The sequence below is a fragment of the Sinohyriopsis cumingii genome, chromosome 1 (assembly GCF_028554795.1).
Source record: "Sinohyriopsis cumingii isolate HCF-2022 chromosome 1, ASM2855479v2, whole genome shotgun sequence".
Classification (NCBI taxonomy): Eukaryota; Metazoa; Mollusca; class Bivalvia; order Unionida; family Unionidae; genus Sinohyriopsis; species Sinohyriopsis cumingii.
The window spans coordinates 140,112,743-140,135,286 of record NC_142961.1 but is presented as its reverse complement, the minus strand read 5'-3'; the positions used below and the strand labels follow the sequence as shown (position 1 = coordinate 140,135,286).

General features: G+C 33.9%; 1 protein-coding gene across 1 annotated transcript in view; it reads left to right on the top strand.

The window, feature by feature from the left end:
• The window catches only part of LOC149808013 (annexin A11-like), a 43,293-nt gene extending 21,870 nt beyond the window's left edge, over positions 1-21,423 (top strand). Inside the window, exons 4-9 of the mRNA XM_089972514.1 lie at positions 3,332-3,445; positions 8,818-8,908; positions 14,284-14,432; positions 14,634-14,811; positions 15,475-15,587; positions 17,686-21,423. Of these exons, the coding sequence (XP_089828640.1) occupies positions 3,332-3,445; positions 8,818-8,908; positions 14,284-14,432; positions 14,634-14,811; positions 15,475-15,587; positions 17,686-17,805 (765 nt within the window). The 3' untranslated portion in view covers positions 17,806-21,423. The remainder of the gene's footprint in view (positions 1-3,331; positions 3,446-8,817; positions 8,909-14,283; positions 14,433-14,633; positions 14,812-15,474; positions 15,588-17,685) is intronic.
• The last annotated feature ends 1,121 nt before the right edge of the window (positions 21,424-22,544 follow it).

Below are 22,544 nucleotides of genomic sequence, written 5' to 3'. Positions count from 1 at the left end.
CCCAATCTCTCAGATTGTAAACACTGATCTCCCTGATGAATCCTAGACATACTGTGAGGTAGGATCTGATGAACAGTTGCAATTGTTCAAGTCACTGAGTCGGTTTTTAATTCATGTAATTGCGCAAATGCAGTTTAATGAGGAAAATTCCACATGACATAAATCATAACAACAGCAAATTATGCAGGAAATATTTTCAGATCTTTTTGTTGTTGCTAAGACCTGATTTGAAGGGTTTTAAATACCCTCAACCTTACCATGAAAAAGATTTTCAAAAATGATTCTTGTTAAAACTAATGTTACATAATTGTAGCAAAATAAACTTAATGTATCACAACAGAGTTTCTTTTGGCAGGTAGCCAACAAAGTGGATAAACATTCAACTGCTTTGTAATTACTGGTAAAGTGAAAATACTTGCACATAAGACCTAAATTTTCAAGAATTATTTTTCTTTAATGTAGTATATTAAACAAAGGGAGAATGCCAAAATGAAAAATAAATATCTTGTTAATGGACACTTAAACTCCTATTGTTCTATATTTACTAATAGGGACAGACACTGCAAGATCTACTGAGACAAAGACCTACACACAGATAGAGAGAGACAGAGATAGAGACAAATGGATGTGCTTTAGGAAGATAGAGAAAAACTGACAGATAATGAGCAGTTGCTGGAAATATTGATAATCACTATATATTCGCCTATATGATGAGTTCAGCCCCAAATTGCTCAGACCTAGATCTGCCATTGCATTATGTACTAGCATATCTGGGTCTGTGCAGTTTGTTAGGAGTATTCAGTAGAATAAACTACATAGACCATGATCTTCAGTGACATTATGGCTTGGCAGATCAGGGTCTTTGTTGCAGTTGATTGCTTTTGAGGCATATATTAAAGTGAAAACAGATTTACTAGAAGTCACTTTAAACCCAAATCTGAGATAAAAATAGCTACTTAGTTTGCTTAGTAGGTTGAAGTATTAATAGTTGCATATTGCTTCATTTTATGGAACAGACCACAGCAATTTGTTTGGTTTTTTAGTTGATTACTTGGTTGCCATGCAAGACGAAAAAGAATGAGCATGCTTGCTACACATGGCGATTCAAATTTTTTAGCAGGATATGCGATTGAATAACCATTTGGAAAATGTGTGGCAATGAGAATAGCTTGAATGCAATGTCGATGGGAACATAATTGGTCAGTCTGTATGAAAACTGAACTCCAGGACTAGCATTTTGCTTTTTGTGCTATAAAAAGCTATGCACTAGTGGCTGACATGCTAAATAGGACAAGGAATTGAACCAGGATGATTTCAAAGTTATATAACTCCAAACTGATTAACTTCCAGAATTTAAGGAGGGACAATGTACAGATCACTCATTGGAATTGTTGCCAGATACTCATGTCTATCAAAGATAGTCATATCTTTAAGGAATTTTCTTGGCCTACAAGTAGAATCAGCTTTCAATATCGTGAGGCATTATTGTGTATATTATCAAAATATTCTAGGTATGTTAGAATTCAGTGTAAAATAAAAGTAATTATATCATGATAAACGTTTGTCATGGCTGCTTATGGAACAAGGATTACGTCAAGAGACCACAACAGCATCATAGTTTGTACATTAATCGAAAATCAAGTCTGCAGTACAAGTGACATAAGGCATGCTCCTTGCATTTCTTCTTTTCATAATCAATGTCTCAAATGGATGCTTTTCTTTAATTTTGCATTATTTTCATAGTTGAATTTTTCAATGCATTGTAATATTTTATATTTAATATATGTTTATGTGTTCACAGATTCCTGTGCATATGTTCCAGGCTTGATACTTTGGTTTTTTAAAATCACTTAATTATTTAGTTTCAAGCCAGATTCTTCACACATCATGTTGTATGTACTGTATATATATATTACATAACAGAACAGAAGGCCTCCTCAAGGTAGATTAGTTCAGTAACTAATTGAGTTACCTTCTCTCAATAAGTTTGTTATTATTATTATTATTATCATTATTAATAATAATATTATTATTATTAACTCCCATATCTCTTGCCTTGGATGTCATATAATTACAACATCTGTATATTATTTTTCATGCACACTTAAATATCACTTTGGTTAATAAGGTCCTGTTTAATTCATATCCATTTTTTATTTGAAACCTTCTGAAATGTCTGAAAAACTTATGAAACTTCAGTAAAATTCTATATACAGTAAAATACTATATAATGATACAAATTTTAGTGAAATCTCATGAAAGTTTTAGTCCAATTTGTTTTGAAACCTCACAAATATTTCAGAGAAATTTTAGTGAGATATCACCACAATTTTAATGAAAGTTTTGGTCGAAATATTTGTGAAATCTCACCAAACTTTTCAGTGAAATGAAAAAGACTTAAGTGGTGCCATCACGGACTTGTATGCAAGAAAGAAAATGAGGACAAGAAAAACCTAAATCTTACTTGATAACATCTGTCAAAAAAAAATTATGATCCATCTTAATAATTATTGTGAATATTTATCATTGATTCCTAATAATGTCTAAGAATTATTAGGCAGTTAAATAGAAATCTGAAGCAGATTTTTTTATGATTTAGGCAGAAAGCGCTTAAAAAACCTGTCTGAAATCCGCCTTAAGTACGCCTGTAAAATTTTGTATGGGGTGGACTATTACCAAATTCCATATGAACTATTTACAAATTCCATATGGACCATTTACAAATTCCATATGGTATATTTCCCAATTCTATATGGACTATTCACAAATTCTATATAGACTATTGCCAAATTCCATATGGATTATTCACAAATTCCATATGGATTATTGCTAAATTCTATTCCGTATGGGCAACCTACAGATCTCATGGACTAATTTATATATTCCATAGGATTTTCCATAAGGAGTACGTAATGAATCCTTAACATTTCCATATGGATATACTGAAATCCATTAGATTGGTTCAGTTATAGAATAAAAATTTCCATATGGATATTTCTGTAAAAGTACATATGGATTCCATATCCAGTCCATATGGAAAAGTTTGTAAGGGACAGACTCACTTTGCATCACAGTATGGTTGGCGTTCTAACATAAAATGAGAGGCTGATACTGTACTAGCCAGCTGGCATATGGTCTTTGTCTTCAACTTCTGATCATTGAATCACTTTAAGAAGACATGCTCGATAACTATTATATGGTTGCACAATGTCTCCACATTGCTTTGAATTAATCCTGACTCCTCTTCCTCCTATACTATTACTATCTCTACCACCACTAGCACTTTTTGATGTTAATTAGTTTAGTTATCGTAGTTGTTATTTGTGTGCAGGACCTGGTGGATGATTTAAAGAGTGAGACTGGCGGAAATTTTCAGAAGCTGATAGAGTACCTGATGATGCCGAGTCGTGATCTGGATGCCTACAGTCTTAAGAAAGCCATGAAGGTGAGCCATAGTTCCTGAAATCTCTGTATTTGCCAGACATGTCCAGTAGAACAAAGGTTTTGCTGGCACATATTCTGATCAAGCAGACATTGGTTGTTGTTTTCAAATATCTTTATATCAACTTGTGTTTCATTTTGATATCCTGAACACCTTTACAAAGTTAAGTTCAGAGGTGACTAGGTCTAGTTTACACATTGTTTATATTTGAGACAGCCAATAAAAGTGTCATTGACTAAGCCCAATTTGGAGGTGACTAGGCCAGATTTGCACATTCTTTCCTTGTCGGACAATCAATGAATGTGTTGTTGACCAACCTTGTTCTGGTGTTATGACTTTAGGTCTTTAAATATGTTACAGAAAGAAGTAAAACCAACAATTTAAGCAAAATCAATGAGCAATTTATTTCTCTACTGTACAAGTGAAAATTCAAGAAACACTTAAAGTTTTTGTGAATTAAATTCCAAATAATCCTAAATGTCCTATCACAAGTATAAAAATATATAATGTTCTGAATAAATGCCGATAGTCTTGAATGTCCTGGTAATATACAGTGAATCAGTCCAGAATGACTTTGAATGAGTTCACAAAAATCCCAAAGAAATGTGTATGGAGAAGGAAAACTTTCAAAATTCCAGTGAATAGTTTAAACAAATTATTTACGCTTGAATTATACCTGAACACAACTGTAAATGCTGACTGATCAAAATAGATTCCCAGAGACTGATTTAAAAGAGGAATGAGTTATTTGTTTACCAGATCCCTGTTTTTTAACATTTTCACTTGACAGACCATGTTATAATCATTCAGGTGGAAAAGTTCAGTCTAATTGTAAACAAGTCTGACTTTGAACTCGGATGCTTGTAAACATCTTATTTACAACTTACAAAAGTTAGCTGTGTAAATACTCTGTTTACAACTTGCAGTTACAGACAAAAGTTAAGTGAACAATATAAATTTAATATATACAACATTGTGTTTTATGAATTGTTATTGTGTTTTATGAATTGCTTAAACACTCTATAGCCACAAAGCACAAGACAAAAGATGTGTGGAAGCCTGGACTTAAACAACTCCTTTAATTGAACAATTGCCCCAGGGACTGTACTATAGACATACACCTCTCCCTCGATAACTCGCACACAACGGGGTCCACAAACATAGACCACACTATAACCGAGGTGCGAGTTACCGAGGGACCTCCAAAATGAAAAAAAAAAGAAACGTCGCTTTGACATCGAGAAAACCGTGGTGGGGGGAGCGGCTTTAGGGAACTGGGCTGTTTATTGACTGAATCCTCATTTTACAATCACGTCGATAATAATTTTTAATAAAGCACTTTTTCTAAAGAAGTTGTTCATTATTCTGTTTAAATAACATTTATTTTCAAAATGTCCAACATATGAAAGATCGTTCCAATTGGTTTCAAAAACCTATCACGTGTACACATAAAAATCTGTGTATTACGTCACTGCTTTTTGTTTTCTTGATGAGTCTGGTTCCTGTAAGTGGTGTTTAATATTATCCTTCCAGATTAGGAATCCATAGAGCAGGGAAGTAGACTAACAGTTGATACGCCACCAAACAAGATTCATTTTTTCAAAAACACACAACATTTATTTCGGGAGACAATCGTTGAAACTCAATTTTTGTATTGCTCAATTAGTACAATATTGATGTCATGAATTAATTAATTGGAATTAATAATGAAACTTCTTATCATCCTTGAGGATATCTCTAAGTGCCAGTTCAAGAATTCTCTGAAACTCGCTTGCCCACAGCGGTCCGTATCTGTGAAATCCAGCTCTCTTATTTTATGAAGTATTCGTTTCGCTTGGCTGCCTTGTTATCTTTGATCACATTTATGAAAGAGTCAGTTAATTTAAGGTGGTTTATGTTTGTTACATACACAATAACATTTATAAGTGTTCTATTGATCAAATGAAGTGAGTTCACCCGACATGCGACGGGGGCCACTATATTTTAAGTTTGTAGGATTTTCGTACCTTTTAACTTTTCTTTTATTCCACCTCCTTTATTTGATTCAATAGACATAATTACCATGATAATACAAAGGAGGTCAGCTTTTAATTCAGTACAACAATACAACAAATACTTCCGGAAGTCAGTTATCAAAACACGGTTGACACTTAACTATGTTCTCAGAGAAACGCTCGCACACATAGCTGTTACGGTAGATTGATGCATTTCACGTTTAATTACAAGAGGACATGTTGCATTTATGATGATTACACTTAAAAGGAACTAAAAGATAGAACTAGAACACAAATTTCAATTGATAACAAAATTATTTAATTTGTATTTATTTATTAAAGTACTGACATTTTCATTGATCAAAATTTCCTTACATATCATTAATTGCGGCATGCTAAGAATGTCGTTTGGAAAGAAAATGTAAAAAATTGTATGACATATTTTTAAATTTGATATTTCATAGTGTTGATTAAAATTTCCAGGTCCTATCTACTGTTTTTGATGATAAAACGAGCGATACATCAAAGTTGTCGTTACCAATTTTGATCATGATTTTCTTTACGTTCAACAAATAGGGATCAATTTTGGGGGTATTTTCTGGTTTTAAAATAGGGATCTACACCAGACACCGTGTTATAAGCGGGTTTGCGAGTTATCAGTGCGCGAGTTATCGAGGGAGTAGTGTACATCAGTCCCTCACACTACAGGGTCTTCAACTATATTGTGTCATTGCATGTAAGCACATAATTGCTTTAGAATAAAATATCAGAAGTTTGACCAAAATTGAGAAAAAATTATGCTTACATCAACACAAGTTTTGTTATCATCATAATACAACAGCCTTTATTTTTACCTGAACAAATAAAATGTCATTATCTGAGAAATGTCTGTCATTTAGGTGTTACATATATTTGAGGTAGGAAGTCATTTTGTTGATAATGAATAATTAATTTTAACCAACAGTAGGTTGGAATAAAACACTGTGTTTTGGTGAAAATTTTATAGTATAAAAGAGAAAGTGATTTTTGGAGGACAAATAATTAATTTGAGAGGAAACCAGTTAATCACAGAAAGTTAATACTAACACTAAAGCAGCAGCAAATCCAGCACATGTCTGATTTACATTCAATAATTAGTTATATCATTGATTTCTTTTAGTGACAACTTTTCATGTCTCTTATAATATTATAGTAAATTTCACAGATGAATGGCTGCCTTATTAATTTTTCTTTGACAGTGTCTGACAAGTGCCATTAGAATATCAGGATCTCTGAGGTGAACATATTTAAGAACATACACAGTAGTCCCCCTCTTATAAGGTCACCCCCTTCTGCACCGGAAAAGTGGCCATATAAGTTGGGTTTCCTTTCCAGAGGGGGACTCTGTTTTGTGACAAGTATGTGTATGTAATAAGAAAGCTACAAATAGCTTCAAAGCATTGAATATCTTCATTTAAAAGTAGCACTAGTTATTAAAAAGCACTAGCTTTTATAAGGTTCCTCTTGTCTTAAGAACCGACTTATTTCAAGTTAACATTAATAGCTCTTTTTAAGTGTGCAGGTAAGGTATTGTTGACATGTGCATGGCAAAACCATTTAAAAAATCACTAAATCTTCATACATAAATTGCTTTCATTAAAAATAATTCTCTTTCCATTTATTCCATTTTCCAACTGCTGTAGAATATTCTCCTTATCTGTTATGATGTTGTATATTTGAGTCTTCCAAACAAATTTTTTTTGCAAAAACTCTCGAACTCTCCCCACTATCAAGTGAATCAACTTTTACTTTTTCTTCAAAAATATTAAATCTCCATTTATATGATGACATTTTAAAGTTTTGTAATGCTTTTATTCCTATGTTGCTAATTGTTTAGTACTGCAACTTAATTATGCAGATGAAACTTTTGTATAGTTGACAAAATGCCTTGTTTATAAAGGAAGTGATACATGTACTGTCACATGATTTTTTGGTCTTTCTCTGGTACCCTGTTTCGTTCAAGGTTAATTCTCTGTGTGTTAATCAACACAATCTATATTTAGCCCATACTGACCATGTTATGATCTTGACAAATGCTCTATCACAACATTGTTGACCCAATTTCCTGTAAATGTCAGTATTAATGACATAATATTAACCTTAGTAATGAAAATATGACAAATAGGAAACAGGCATTTGTAAAGATAATTGGATTACTTACCATACCATATGAATTAAATATTGGTTCTGGACGCATTAAAATCGAATGTGGCTGCTTGTGAGGGGTAAATTTGACATTTTTTGCACTAATATGCTGGCTGCTGGCTGTGTTAGAGAGGGTGGCCTTTCTTGAGGGGTACTTTTGAAAACAAAGATGTTGCTGCCAAGGGATTCTGGTCATAAAAAGTGGGTGGCCACTGGTCAGGGGTGCCGTTCATGAGGGGGACCACTGTATATCATTTGCCATAAATTAATAGAATTTTGGGTTGTATTGAACAAGAGAAGTTCATATAGTTAAATTTTTATAAAAATTAAATTGTTCAATGGCAGCCATTGAATGGCAGCTGCTGAATCTTGCACAAGTATTCTTTGGGGATCAAAGCTAAAACCGCAGAGGAGCAGTTATCTTGCCATAAAGTAATCAACTGCTTGAGAGGTACTACTCTTGGCTCCCTCTTCCAGGGGTCTCTGGCTGGGGAGTCAATGTATAAAGTACAAAAAAATTCAATTACAGTGATATTTTCAAATACATTTGACCAAACTTTATATATACAATATAATATAGCTGGATTACATGCCATATATGTAATTGATTTTGCATTATTACTTCTTCGTCACTTCCATATCTCTGTCCATGTGGGTTGGAGTCTTGGGCTTGGCCAATGTGGGTATGTGAGAAAGCTTGCCAGTAGCTTCCTGTGGGTCAGTGGTTCTTCCAGGGGTTTTCTTGGATTCTTCCTCCACCATTTATATTGGTTGCCATGTATAGCCGATCTCGTGCTGAAAATTGTTGTTCAACCCACAACAAAAAACAACTGTCCATGAAAATAGGGATTTGAGGAAGGGGAAGAGCAATATATAATATACTAAGCATGGGAATTGGTGTTGGTGAGTTGTGGAAGTTGCTTGACTGATTCTTCGCTAGAATTATTTGTAAAGAAATAGTGCCGGCACATATTTTTGTTAGAAATAAAATGTACTGAATACTTCTTAGTGTAAACTGTCTCCCTGTGCAACTACAGAAAAATGAGCACATTTATTCATTCCAAACATCTGATATCAAAATTATCAATTGAAATTGGGACATCTTTACTTTGATTTTTTGGCAAAATATTGAGTACCTGTCAGAATTAGTATTTGGTTAAAGGTGGTTTGATTTGCAATTTTTTCCTTTTTTTTCAGGGAGCAGGTACAGATGAACGGACTCTGATCGAGATATTGTGTTCAAAAACAAACCTTCAAATGGCTCAAATAAGGGACAAATATAAGCTGTGTATGTAAATAAAATACAGTTTATGTATGTATGTATATCTATATCAAGCCTTAGGTATTTCTGCAGTATAAAACATTGACCTGAATATGCATGATGGGGGTGGGATGGTAGGTGGTATCTTACTGTGTGAACTATTGTTGCTGCATAGCATGGTCTGAAGTCATTTGAACTAAGAAAAAGAGACCAGATTTAAAAAATATCTCATATAGTTGGCATCCCATAATGATAGCATTGCAGAGATTAGAGTCTAATCACTCCTTTTGTACTACACTTTGGGACCTTTTCCCTTACTGAAGTATATCCAGGCACAATCAGATGGCTGGGCTGTGATCTCCATTCATTTGGTTGATGATTGATGTTAGCCATGGAATAACAAAGTTTGTTAACTTGAGGTTTATTTTCTTTATTGAAATAAATGTCTTATATGATTTAGCCAAATATAATTATCCACATTTGTTTAACTAAAGAAAATTAACTGATTATTTCAACTGACTTAGGGATTCCACATCTACAGTTGCTCTTTAGCCATCTGAACTGGTAAAATTATTGGATCAGTGATAACATCATAGTTATTCCAAGAAGAAAACAACACCCTCAGTTCATTAAGATAATGTGAAAGAGTTAAAGTGACTGGGAAATCAGGTGTAAATATGTTCCACAAGCATATTAATAATTGAATGAAATGACACGCCCCAACTATTGATTATAAATTTATTTATGGGAAATGTTTAAAATGAAATTAAAAATACATGTTGCTCTGTAATATATTTCTTTTCTTTGTACATGGCATATGTAAATATGCTTTTCCACATCAACTGCATTAACTCTAAACCATTTATAGTATTATGCATTGGACACTTGACATTCTAGAGAGAAAATGGAGTTCACACAGATGCAGTGATCTCATCTGCCATCTCCTTCAGTCACTATATGAGATTACATACAATATTTTTGGCATGTTTTTTGGACAGCAAAAATAATGACTGTTTTTGTTGTCTGAAGAAATATTAAATTCTAATTTTGGTGTCCAAAATTAAACAATGGTAGACAGATATGCAACCCCTCCCCTACCTCTTGTTGTATTGATTGTTGGCAATCTCAAGGTGACTAGGTGGTAATTATTATAAAGATAACTTGTGAGATTTCTTTTACAGGTGTGTTTGAAAATAAAAAGTACTCATCTATAGTGATCAGCCATGTGGATTTCATTTAATGGATTTCATTTACTGAAAATTAGCACCCACAAACACTGTTTATCATTGACCATTATTTTGTTTTTTAAACATCAAAGAGCTTCATTTGCTTCAGAACAGTAACTATGCTTAATCCATGCTACATAATGCCGCAAGGATAATGGGTTTCTTTTGTTGCACAACTATTTTGAATTTACTAATCCATACCAGCTACTTCATTAAATATTTAATTAGATGAAATAGGGGATCATGCTTTTCTTAGTAAAATATTATATAATACCAATTTCATTGTCTTTAATCAAAGTCAAGGCTATCTGCTTAAAGTGGACTTGTGTATAACAATGTTTACACTGACAACTAGTCATCCTTTTATCAAATGAATCAGGCAAGTGAAAAAAAGAAAAGAAACGTTGTTATTGATGGAAAATGTGATGTATGATGCTCACACAATTGGCTGATTTTTGGGGGGAAATTATTTTTAGAAATTGGCATGAATCTTGCAAATCTAGAATAGGCCCTGAAAGACTTGGAAGTTATGTGAACTAAAGATATACAATATGTAGGGCCTGTTTGTGGTAAATGCCTTAAAATTTGTAAGCTTTGACAGTATTTTGATCTGTAGCATATCACAGCAAATTTCTTGCAAGGTTGTAAATGAGTCATTCGAGGTATATATAATGTCTACCTCTCGAGGACAGAATAAATCAAAGTATCAAAATGTAATGAGTAAAATTCTTGTCTTTTTAAAAATGTTTTATGAAGTTTTAGACTGAAAACTTGGAATGTATTATTATTTTGGATGGGGAAAAAGACACATATGATACAACACATGTCCTGATTCAGAAATCATCCCAACATAGTGTGTTCTTTGTCCTTCACATATTTGTTAGGAACTTTTCATGAAAATTGAACAAAAAGATTTAACAAAGAAGCTAAGGTAGGGATTGTACAAACAATAAGCTATTTTCATGCATTTGGTTGAATTTTCAGCTCTGTTTTTGTTAGAAATTAATGTGAACCTGCAATCATTCATCCTACAATAGATACCTGGGAAAATTAACTGAAATATTGGGGAATTTTTCATGACACATGTAAAATTATTTTTATATGATCACATTGAATATATATTGCTGACCAAATGAAGCTGACTTTCTTTCTGTTAAAGTACTGGCAAACACAATGAGATTTTTTTCACTAAAAAGTCTGGTGTCCCAAAATATGCAGAAAATAGGGTGTATATATATATATATATACACACACACACACACACACACACACAGTGGAATCCCGCTATAATTTGATAATTGGGGTCCAAAAGATTCATCAAGACTGCTGTTATTTTAACCTATTCAAGACTATTGGTACATTAACACATTCAGTACCGGAATTCATTCAGCACACTCTGTACTTTTGGACTTGTGATATAACTTTTATGATTATATTGGATTTAATTGATAATCCAGTAATTAATTTTTATCTAAAAAATATAGAGTGGAATAAAATACACTTGTTTCTTTAAATAATTTGTATAGTTTTCCAAGAGAAAAAATTATTTTCATATAATTGGTTTCAGAGGTAGCCACTTAGTCCAAGAAACACTAAACAGCGGTAAATATGAAATTGAAATGCCACATTTTCTGATACATTTAATAATTAGGTATATCTGTATTTTCTTTTTGTCACATGTTTTATCTCTTTTTAATGTTTTTGCATTAAATTTTACAAATATATGGCTGCCATGTTAATTTTTGGCAAAAGATGTCCAGTAAGAGGCATCAGAATTTCAAGATCACTAATGTGTTGAAGAAAAGGGAAGAAGTGAATATAAGGGATTTCAACTTTAAAGGAATGAAGAATTCATTGCTTGTTTTGTCTCCAGTAACCGATCATTCTCACAATCATAAGTTTTTAACTGTTGATGATTGTAGCTTTGTGGGGCAATAAGTCTCATAAATGTGTGAGTATGAAGACAAAGAAGCAAACTAAGAAACTTGCAAGTTGCCTGGTTCTTTTTCATTTCACTTTTGGGTTCTTTTGAAAAGGAAACATTTTAAAACCTGCTTTTCATGGAAGTCAAAAAGATGAAATCTGATGTATATTTCTGATGCTTGTTCACATTTGGGCAATAATAAACAAGAGTCCCTTGAAAGAACTGACACTTTACTGACTGAAAGGAATTTACAGAATTAAAGATAAGACAGTTTCTTCATTTTAACTGCTGAGTGATGAAATGATCTCTGATATTCTTGCATAATAAGATTCTCAAATTAGCAATTCTGGCAGCTATGTTGGATGTAAAATCAGCACCATTTTCATTTAGGACAAACTAGATATCATTAGAAGAAACTGCTCCGGTAGTCTAGTGGTTAGAGTGTTTGCCTCAGATGCAGGAGGTCATGCGTTCAAGCCCCGGCCGAGTCATACCAAAGACTTTAAAAAATGGTACTAACAGCTGCCTCGCTTGGTGCTCAGCATTAAAAGGTTAGTGTTAGGACTGGTCGGCCTGGTGTCAGGATAATGTGACTGGGTGGGACATCATGCTACATGTCTGCAGCACGATGCCCCAGTGCTAGACATCATTATAAACTACCACACTGCAGACATTGTAGCAATATGACTGAAAAATTGTTAAAGCTACATTAAAAATCTAAATCACACACACACACACACACACACATACCATTAGAAGACTTTTGGTGAAACCACATTTTTATAAGGCCATTCATTCAGGAGAATTTGTGAGAAGAGTTTCCATATCTTCATTATAGTGGCTGTATTTGAGGTCAAATTGGCACCGTTTTCATCCAGGATAACATAATAATTCGTGGTCACTGGACAGAAAGTCATAGGGCAAAAGGTCACAATTTATGACTTTCTGTCATAAATTCTTAGCCTTCTGGTGAAAACCCATATTGATATGACTTGTGTTTAGGTCTGCCCTATAGTTATAATATTTTTCTGAGAGAGGGATCAGTATAAAGTAAAGTTGTTGGCATTGGCAACATGTACAGTTGAGAGACTGTTGGCATACCTCTATGATACTTACATGTACTTTGACAAAATTATTTTAATGTGGTAATTGTGGAAACTATGTACTAACTAAAGCAGATAGCCAATAAAACTGGCTGCTTCCAGGTGCTCAAAAATGAACCAGAAACAATATAATGTACACTAAATTTAGCAGTTATTAAAAAAGGGAAAATTAATTTTGCCAGATTAGACAGTATCAGTTCCTGAAAGTGCAATGACTGAATTTTACGATATATAAAAAGTAAAAGTACGTTTTTTTTCCAACTTACCTTTGAAGTCCAGGAATTGTAAATGACCAAGAAGAGCTTGCAGTCTTTTCAGAGGTGCACATCTGTAGTAAGACCAAGCAATATACTCTACAGCCCAAATTATACCTGATCAATCATACTCAAAAACAAAAGGAATTAAAAGTTATCATGCATCTTCTTTTGAAAACCAAATGTTAATATCACTTCCATTCAGGATGATGGCAGCCATATTTAACATCAGACTGGCACCATTTTCAGAAAAGATCAACTAGACGTCATAAGAAGTCTTTTGATGGAAACGCCATGTTGATATGAATATGAACTCAGAAGGAGTATTGATAACAGGATTTTTAAGTTGGCTGTTGCGGTGGCAGCACCATTTTTCTTTAGGACCAGCTGGACCTGGAGATGAATTTGTGTGTGCAGTTCTATGGCAAATCTTCAAGTAGTTTAAGAGGACTAGTGACAAGGTTGTACTAAGGGATGGACAGACAGCAGACAATAGACAACACACCATCCCATAAACTCTTCTTAACTGTGACTAGTGCAGTGAAAAATAAACAAAATTTTGAGTTGGTTTATTTAAACTTATGAATAGACCAGATGATATTTATGAAATATCACATTTACAGTCTAATTTTACCAGATTACATTTATTATCTTAAACTTTCTGGTTGCCATGTGGATAAAGACTCATTTGTTTTTCATCACCTGAATGCAAAATAACTTGAATGTGTACGGAAGTCTTACTTGATATTTGGTCTTTCTCATGTCCTACTACATGTATTAATATAGAAGTGGCATATAATGTCACACTTATCCATCTGTCTTTCTTTTGTTATGTTTTGTACTCTGGCAGAATGCTTGAATTCTAGTTTTTCAAATTTGTATAACATATTTTTAGTGTACAAGACAACACTGGAAGATGATCTCCGGAGTGACTTGTCTGGAGACTTTAAGTTGCTGATGATCTCCCTCAGCCAGGGCCACAGAGATGAAAATCCAAACTTTGACATCGCCCAGGTGCACACAGATGTCAAGGAGCTCTATGATGTAAGTTAAGTTAGATAAAATCCCTAATCTGACTGGTTAATGTCAAATCACCAACCAATCCGATGTAAACTTTTTGAGTTGGCTGAAATAATGTGAGTTTGAATGCATATAAACAATCTTAATCAGAATTCAACACTTTACGAAGACAATAATTGATATTCTTTGATCAATATAAGCATCATTTTCTGAAATTTTTGACAGGCAGGGCCTGGAAAGTTTGGTACAGATGAAGCAGTCTTTAATAGGATACTTGTCCGTCGCAGCATTGCACATCTTCAGGAGGTCTTCAAGGCATATAAACAAAAGCATGGCAAGGAAATAGAGCAAGTTGTCGATGCAGAAACTAGTGGGGATTTGAAGAAAGCATTTCTTGGCATCAGTAAGCATTCATATCTTGCAAGTTTTGTCGCCACTCCGGTTTTTTCACCACTTCGGTGGCCTAGTGGTTAGAGCATCTGCCTTGGACCAGGAGGTTGTGGGTTCAAGCCCTGGCCAAGTCATACCAAAGACTTAAAAATGGTACTAACAGATGCATTGCTAGGTGCTCATCATTAAGAGGTTAGTGTTAGGACTGGTCAGCCTGGTGTCAGGATAATGTGACTGGGTGGGAGATCATGCTACATGTCTGTGGCATGATGCCACAGTTTTTGAAATCACAATAAACTGCCACACTGCAGTCATTTTAGCGATATGACTGAAAAATTGTTAAAGCTTTGTTAAAAATCCAAATTACACACACACACACACACACACACACACAAACAAGTTTTGTCAATGACTTTAGCAAAAAAAATTAAGAACAATAGCCATATAATGGCCAAATGATTTCTGTAAAAATTGTTTGTTGTTGCATTTTCACTCAGAGTTACATTTCATTTTCTTTTTTATGCATATAGAAAAGATTTATTGTTACAGTTCTTGTCTGAGAATAATTGTTATGGAATTATCAAGTCAACACTGTGAAATAGTACTGATTTTGATTGTATTGAAAACCACGAACAATCTTATTAATGCAAGGAGTTTTGGTTTCATACATTTTCAGTTCACTACATCAAAAATCCCCGGGACTATTTCGCAGAACTTCTAAACAAGACCATGGCAGGTGCTGGAACTGATGATGAGCGCTTGATGCAACTGATAGTGTCCCATTCAGAGGTAAGTTTTAAGCTTGGCCTTGAGACTCAGGAAAACTTTGTCCAGGCACTTGTCCATGGGACGAGTGAGATGCACTAGTTACTTGACCCTGTCCTCTTTATACTCAACACAGTACACAGGTGACACTTTTACCAGAAGAATCACAGGTGTCTGATGCATATTTGAGTCAAAATCATGAAAATATTATGTTCTAATAATAGACAAACACAGTAAAAGACGAGAATTTAGCGTGAACATTGCAGTTACACACAGCCCTTGATATTTTTAGTTTTCTTCACATTTACAGTGATGTCTTTCAGTAATCAAGAAGTCATTTTATGTTGATCAATTTTCCTTTCAATGAATTGTCACACATCTTTATGAGTTGGATATGGGCAAAGTTAATAACAAAAAAATGGCAACATTTTATGCATTTTGTGTGGCCAGATATTGTTTAGCTTGTCCCAGATATCTTGTATTTTCAGGAATGTGCAGCTTTTTTAATAGATTGTCACACCACAGGAACGATGCCAGCAGTTATTTATATAATGCTGTAGCTACTTTTCACAAAATAAATGTCGGTAATTTGCATTAGGAAGAAGAATTCCATTACCATCTCAGTCTCCACCAATGTTTGTACTAAATTTATCCAATTTGGTCAGATCTCCAGGGGGGCCCTGAGTGCCGAGTGGTCTAAAGCGCTCTCCATTACGGATCACTGCCATCTCACCTCTGTCTGTGTGGGTTCGAGTCTCAGATTCAGACAATGTGGGTATGTGAGAAAGCTTGCCAGTAGCTTCTCGTGGGTCAGTGGTTCTTTCTGGGGTTTTCCCGGGTTCTTCCTCCACCATTATTACTGGCTGCCATGTATAGCCTATCAGGTGCTGAAAAATGGCATTAAATCCAACAGCAGCAGCAACAACAACAAATCTCCAGTATAGAGACTTACTCAGTGGGTGCCATAAAAAAGAAGATTACTGATTGTCCAAAAGATTTAGTATGTTTCTAGGTCATGACCCCAACTATATTTTGCCCATTCATTTGTTGCAGTTGTTGTTTTAAAATATGCATTTTAAATTTTTCAACAGCATGGATTATGTTTAAGTTGGTGGTAATTGGATGGGACACTTAAAAGAACAATCTTTGATGTAAGTTAACATTTCTTCAGTGAAGAGTGATTACATACTTATGAAATATCAGCCAGTGTCTTCCCTGTGGTGTGACAATGTATCTGAGCTTTCAAGTATTGGTGACCTACACATGTAGTATTTCCTGTCAAAATGAAAAATCATAAAAACTTTCTTAACATAAAAATTGATGCTTAAATTGCTGAAAAGTATCACTGAAAATGTGAAAACCAATAAGAAACTGGGGGCTAGGTATGAAACTGCAACAAATATGTTCCCCATTTTAGTATCGTATTTATGGATACTTGTGTAAAAAAGAAAATGAAGTTGGTTTCCTATGGGACATGTTCTAGACTGACAGCTAGTAGGCAGATTAGGCAAACATTATCTATAATTCATATGCACCAAATATAAGGTAATGTTGAATTTCAATGGGAGAAAATACATTTTTATTTATTGTCAACATGTGAATCTGCATCTACTGAACATGTGAATCTGCATCTACTGAGACAAGGGACGAGCACATAGCTTGGCCCAGTTAATTTTTACTTGGTTACGGTGAGAGGACAAGTGGTTTTCCTGAGCTCTATACTTCTAGTCAATGGAAGAAATATTAAAATTATTCCAATTGTTGTGTGTGCAGCCTTCATGTTTTATAATTTATTTCAGGTCTTGGCATTTAGAAATGCAGACAGTACATTCCAATGACGTTTAGTAGCAAATCATTACTATTTCTCCATCAGTCTGTCTTTTGAGTGAACTGTAATGTACATTGTACAGTGATATAAAAGCCCATGGTTGTGCTGCCATTATGTAGCAAGTTTTTGTAACAGTTGCAAACAATCTGTGATGTGCCCATATTTATACTGTGGTTTAAATGAAACATGATGTTACTCTTCCTTGTTGGCATATAACTTATACATAGTTTTTACAAATGAAACAAAATAATTTTGATTTAAAGTAATTTGACATATTCAATCTTTTTATTAAAGACCGATCTGAAGGATATTGCCAAAGAGTATCAAAAGAAATATGGGCGGGAGCTTAAAAAGGACATCGCAGCTGACACTAGCGGAGATTATGAGAAACTTCTTGTTCGTCTTGTCACGTAAGAAAGGTCAAGATTGCAGACCATTTTCTGAGATGGCTTAGCTGTTGTATTCTTTGTAGCTTACATAATATAGCACTTTACAAACTTGACTTCTTAAGCTTTTCGTTCTTGTCTAGAAGGTGTATATTGAGAGGCATCTTTTTATACTGATGTAATAAAGAAGAATTTCATTATTGTATGTTGTGTACAGTTGAACATGCTGAGTTCAGATGATTACAAGTTTTACTTTTGAAATGGTTCAGGAGAAATTATTCATTTTTTTCTGCCTTCATATAGTTCTTTCTTGCCTTGGAAGTTATTTTGACATGTGTCAAGTATTTTCTTTAACCAGTCCTTTGCAAACTTTAATTTGCAGTTGTATAACAATATGGAGTGATATTGACACCTGAGTTTTAGTTTGATGGCCCTTTTAAGCAAGTGGGTTTGTCTTATGATAGAAATATATATGCATTCGGCCTTCCTCATTCTATCTGCAATTCAGTTTTAAAAACCAAATTCAATAAAATTGTCATAAATTTTAAGAAACAAAATTCTTCAGTGTTGGAAATTGTTATACCAAATGTGATATGAACAGATTTTCAAAAACCTAAAAAAACTGAATTTTTTTACAACCTTGGCTTTCTCTTCGGCAGAAGTAACTAGAGATAATTCATGATTATATATTTTGCTAATTCCTGCCAATTTTTAGACTTCATGGAATAACTGATTTGCAGACTACAGTGAATTCTGTATAAATTAACTGGCCCTAGAGATGGCATTGTTATATCTAGGTACAACTATAGGCCCAATTCATTAGGACTAAAATGTACATTTAACCACAATACTGAAACAGTGGGTCCCACAAACAGTTGGGACAAAGGGCAAGTAATAAATAGAAGAGACAAAATTACCCAGAAATCTTGTGATTAATATCAATTACTTGCGATTAATTACTTTATCAAATTTATTCCAGGATTAGAAAACAGATATTGAACACTATTCATTATCGTTAAAATGTCATATATAATCTGTTTAATATAGTTGCTTCTGTCCAGAATGTAAAATACTGTATTTGTTTTTGTTCCTTTTGTCTCATTTCTATTATAGCAATGTGACTGTAGTCAATTAAAATACTGAAGGCAGTGCTAAATGATATGGCAAAGAATTCCAAGTTAGCATCATTACATTTTTTCATCTCTTGATGTGGACTGTCTGTGTATAAGAGAAAGAAGGTTATGGTTTCACCAGCAGGGACAATTCAAACAAGATTTTGGGGCCTCCATTCCTAGAAATGGAAATAACTTATTACAAAATTAATACTTTTGGGACTTGTATATGAATAGGCTTCTGGTGTTTCTAACTTCTTTTCATTCATCACTTTTATAATTTTGGTTAAAAGTTTGTATGTTCCTTAGTAGCATATTAATAAAATAATATTATATTAGTTGTATAATTTTCTTATTTGTAAACAATTTGTTTTTTTATTGTTCAAGTAGTAGTACCTGCTTTGTTCTTATAAAAAGTGTTTTTTAGAACAAGTCCGCAAATTATTTATGTATCTGTTGAGGACCTGCAACCTATATATTTATCTTTTGAGGACCTGCAACCTACATTTGTATCTTTTGAGGACCTGCAACCTATATATGTATCTGTTGAGGACCAGCAACCTATATATGTATCAGTTTATTCATCATAATATAAATTTAGGCAGCCTGGTAATAATTTGATGAGGCACATATGTTGGATAATCTCAGTATTTATTAGCCATTATGGCACTAACAAACAATGACATTCTTTTGTGTGTGATCAGAATAATCCTAATACGTATTAGGCCTTATGGCACTAACAAACAATGACATTCTTTTGTGTGTGATCAGGATAATCCCAATATGGATTAGGCCTTATAGCACTAACAAACAGTGACATTCTTTTGTGTATGATCAGAATAATCCCAATATGTATTAGGCCTTATGGCACTTACAAACAATGACATTCCTTTGTGTGTGATCAGAATAATCCTAATACGTATTAGGCCAATGGCACTTACAAACAATGACATTCTTTTGTGTGTGATCAGAATAATCCCAATATGTATTAGGCCTTATAGCACTAACAAACAATGACATTCTTTTGTGTGTGATCAGAATAATCCCAATATGTATTAGGCCTTATAGCACTAACAAACAATGACATTCTTTTGTGTGTGATCAGAATAATCCCAGTATGTATTAGGCTTTATAGCAATAACAAACAATGACATTCTTTTGTGTGTGATCAGAATAATCCCAATATGGATTAGGCCTTATAGCACTAACAAACAATGACATCCTTTTGTGTGTGATCAGAATAATCCCAATATGTATTAGGCCTTATAGCACTAATAAACAATGACATTCTTTTGTGTGTGATCAGAATAATCCCAATATGGATTAGGCCTTATAGCACTAACAGACAATGACATTCTTTTGTGTGTGATCAGAATAATCCTAATACGTATTAGGCCTTATGGCACTAACAAACAATGACATTCTTTTGTGTGTGATCAGAATAATCCTAATACGTATTAGGCCTTATGGCACTAACAAACAATGACATTCTTTTGTGTGTGATCAGAATAATCCTAATACGTATTAGGTCTTATGGCACTTACAAACAATGACATTCTTTTGTGTGTGATCAGAATAATCCTAATACGTATTAGGTCTTATGGCACTTACAAACAATGACATTATTTTGTGTATGATCAGAATAATCCCAATATGTATTAGGCCTTATGGCACTAACAAACAATGACATTATTTTGTGTATGATCAGAATAATCCCAATATGTATTAGGCCTTATAGCACTTACAAACAATGACATTCTTTTGTGTGTGATCAGAATAATCCCAATATGTATTAGGCCTTATAGCAATAACAAACAATGACATTCTTTTGTGTGTGATCAGAATGATCCCAATATGTATTAGGCCTTATAGCACTTACAAACAATGACATTATTTTGTGTATGATCAGAATAATCCCAATATGTATTAGGCCTTATAGCACTAACAAACAATGACATTCTTTTGTTTGTGATCAGAATAATCCCAATATGGATTAGGCCTTATGGCACTAACAAATAATGACATTCTTTTGTGTGTGATCAGAATAATCCTAATACGTATTAGGCCTTATGGCACTTACAAACAATGACATTATTTTGTGTGAGATCAGAATAATCCTAATATGTATTAGGCCTTATGGCACTAGCAAACAATGACATTCTTTTGTGTGTGATCAGAATAATCCCAGTATGTATTAGGCCTTATCACACATACAAACAATGGCATGTTTTTGTGTGTGATCAGAATAAATTCCAGTATAGAGAAATGTAAACTAATCTTCCAATCTTATAACATATTTCTGCATTTGAAAGAAATGATGGAAAATTTATGGCTTGCAAGATTTTCTAAATGTTTGATGTGGGATATTTCAAAATAAAACTTTTGGTGTGCAAAAGAGGTTAGGGCAGATGTAGTAGTATGGTAGAATCATCTTTACACAAACACACACAGACATGTGTTTTTATTTGTATTTTGTTTGTAAGTATACTTCTCTTTTCTTATATTATGAAATAAAGCATTTCTCAATTTAGAAATTGTCTTTTGCAGTTTCTTGGAAAATCCATTGTATGTTATTAGTTTTTTTGAAGTCTAGCAGTCAGCATTCCAAAATGGTTACATGGTGACAGAAATACAATAAGGGAGCAGCCAGTATTTAACAGGAGCTGTGGTTGGGGTACAGTTAGGAGGTAGAAAATGATCTATTTGCATTTGAAAGTGAAGGGTAGGACTAACATGAAGCAACTACACATTTAATGGCAGGGTATGATATTACCCGTTATGTGTAATCATTATTATACACAATAATGACCACTCCAGTGGCCGAAGTGGTTAGAGTGTCAGCCTCAGATGTGGGAGGTTGTGGTTTTTATAAAAATGGTAATAGCAGTTGCCTTGCTTGGCGCTCAGCATTAAGAAGTAAGTTTTTGGAGTGGTCAGCTTAATATAAGGATAATATTATTGGGTGGGACATCATGCAGGCATTCTAGTGATATGACTGGAAAATTGTTAAAGGTATGTTAAAAATCCAAATCAAACACACATGCATATGCAATAATATTTGCAATTTACCCTTTACACTCCATTCCCAATAACTCAGTACATGTATATACTGCCGGATCCCTCTCTACATTTGTAATTCCTACATTTTGTTTGCTTTTATATGTCAGCCTTAAGGTGGAGCCTATTATGTTATGATGGCCTCTCTGTTACCAATTTGTTTTCCGTACAGTAACTTAAGGTGTCTATAGTTATCAGATTTGTAAATAGCTTGCATTTGGGATAAGGAAGAATCCTATTGATTTCGAGATTTCAGAGGTCAAGGTCACTGGGACTGAGAGAAGGAAAGTTTGAAAGTTCTCGACCATCAACAGTTACCAAACTTTTCGGTTAGCTTGCACTTGGGGTAAGGAAGAAACCTATTGATTTCAGGGTCAAAAGAGCAGATGTTGAGATCATTTAAAGAAGAAGATTGTTTTCTGCACAATGACTGGTGTTCACCATCTACGGTTTCCAAACTTTGTGGATAATTTGCACTGGGATAAGGAAGAACCCTATTGAATTCGGGCCCATAAATGGACACACATTGATTTTTCCTCCAACCTTACATACTGACAATACTGTTTTGTGGAAGTTGTTCAGATATTTCATCCACTTG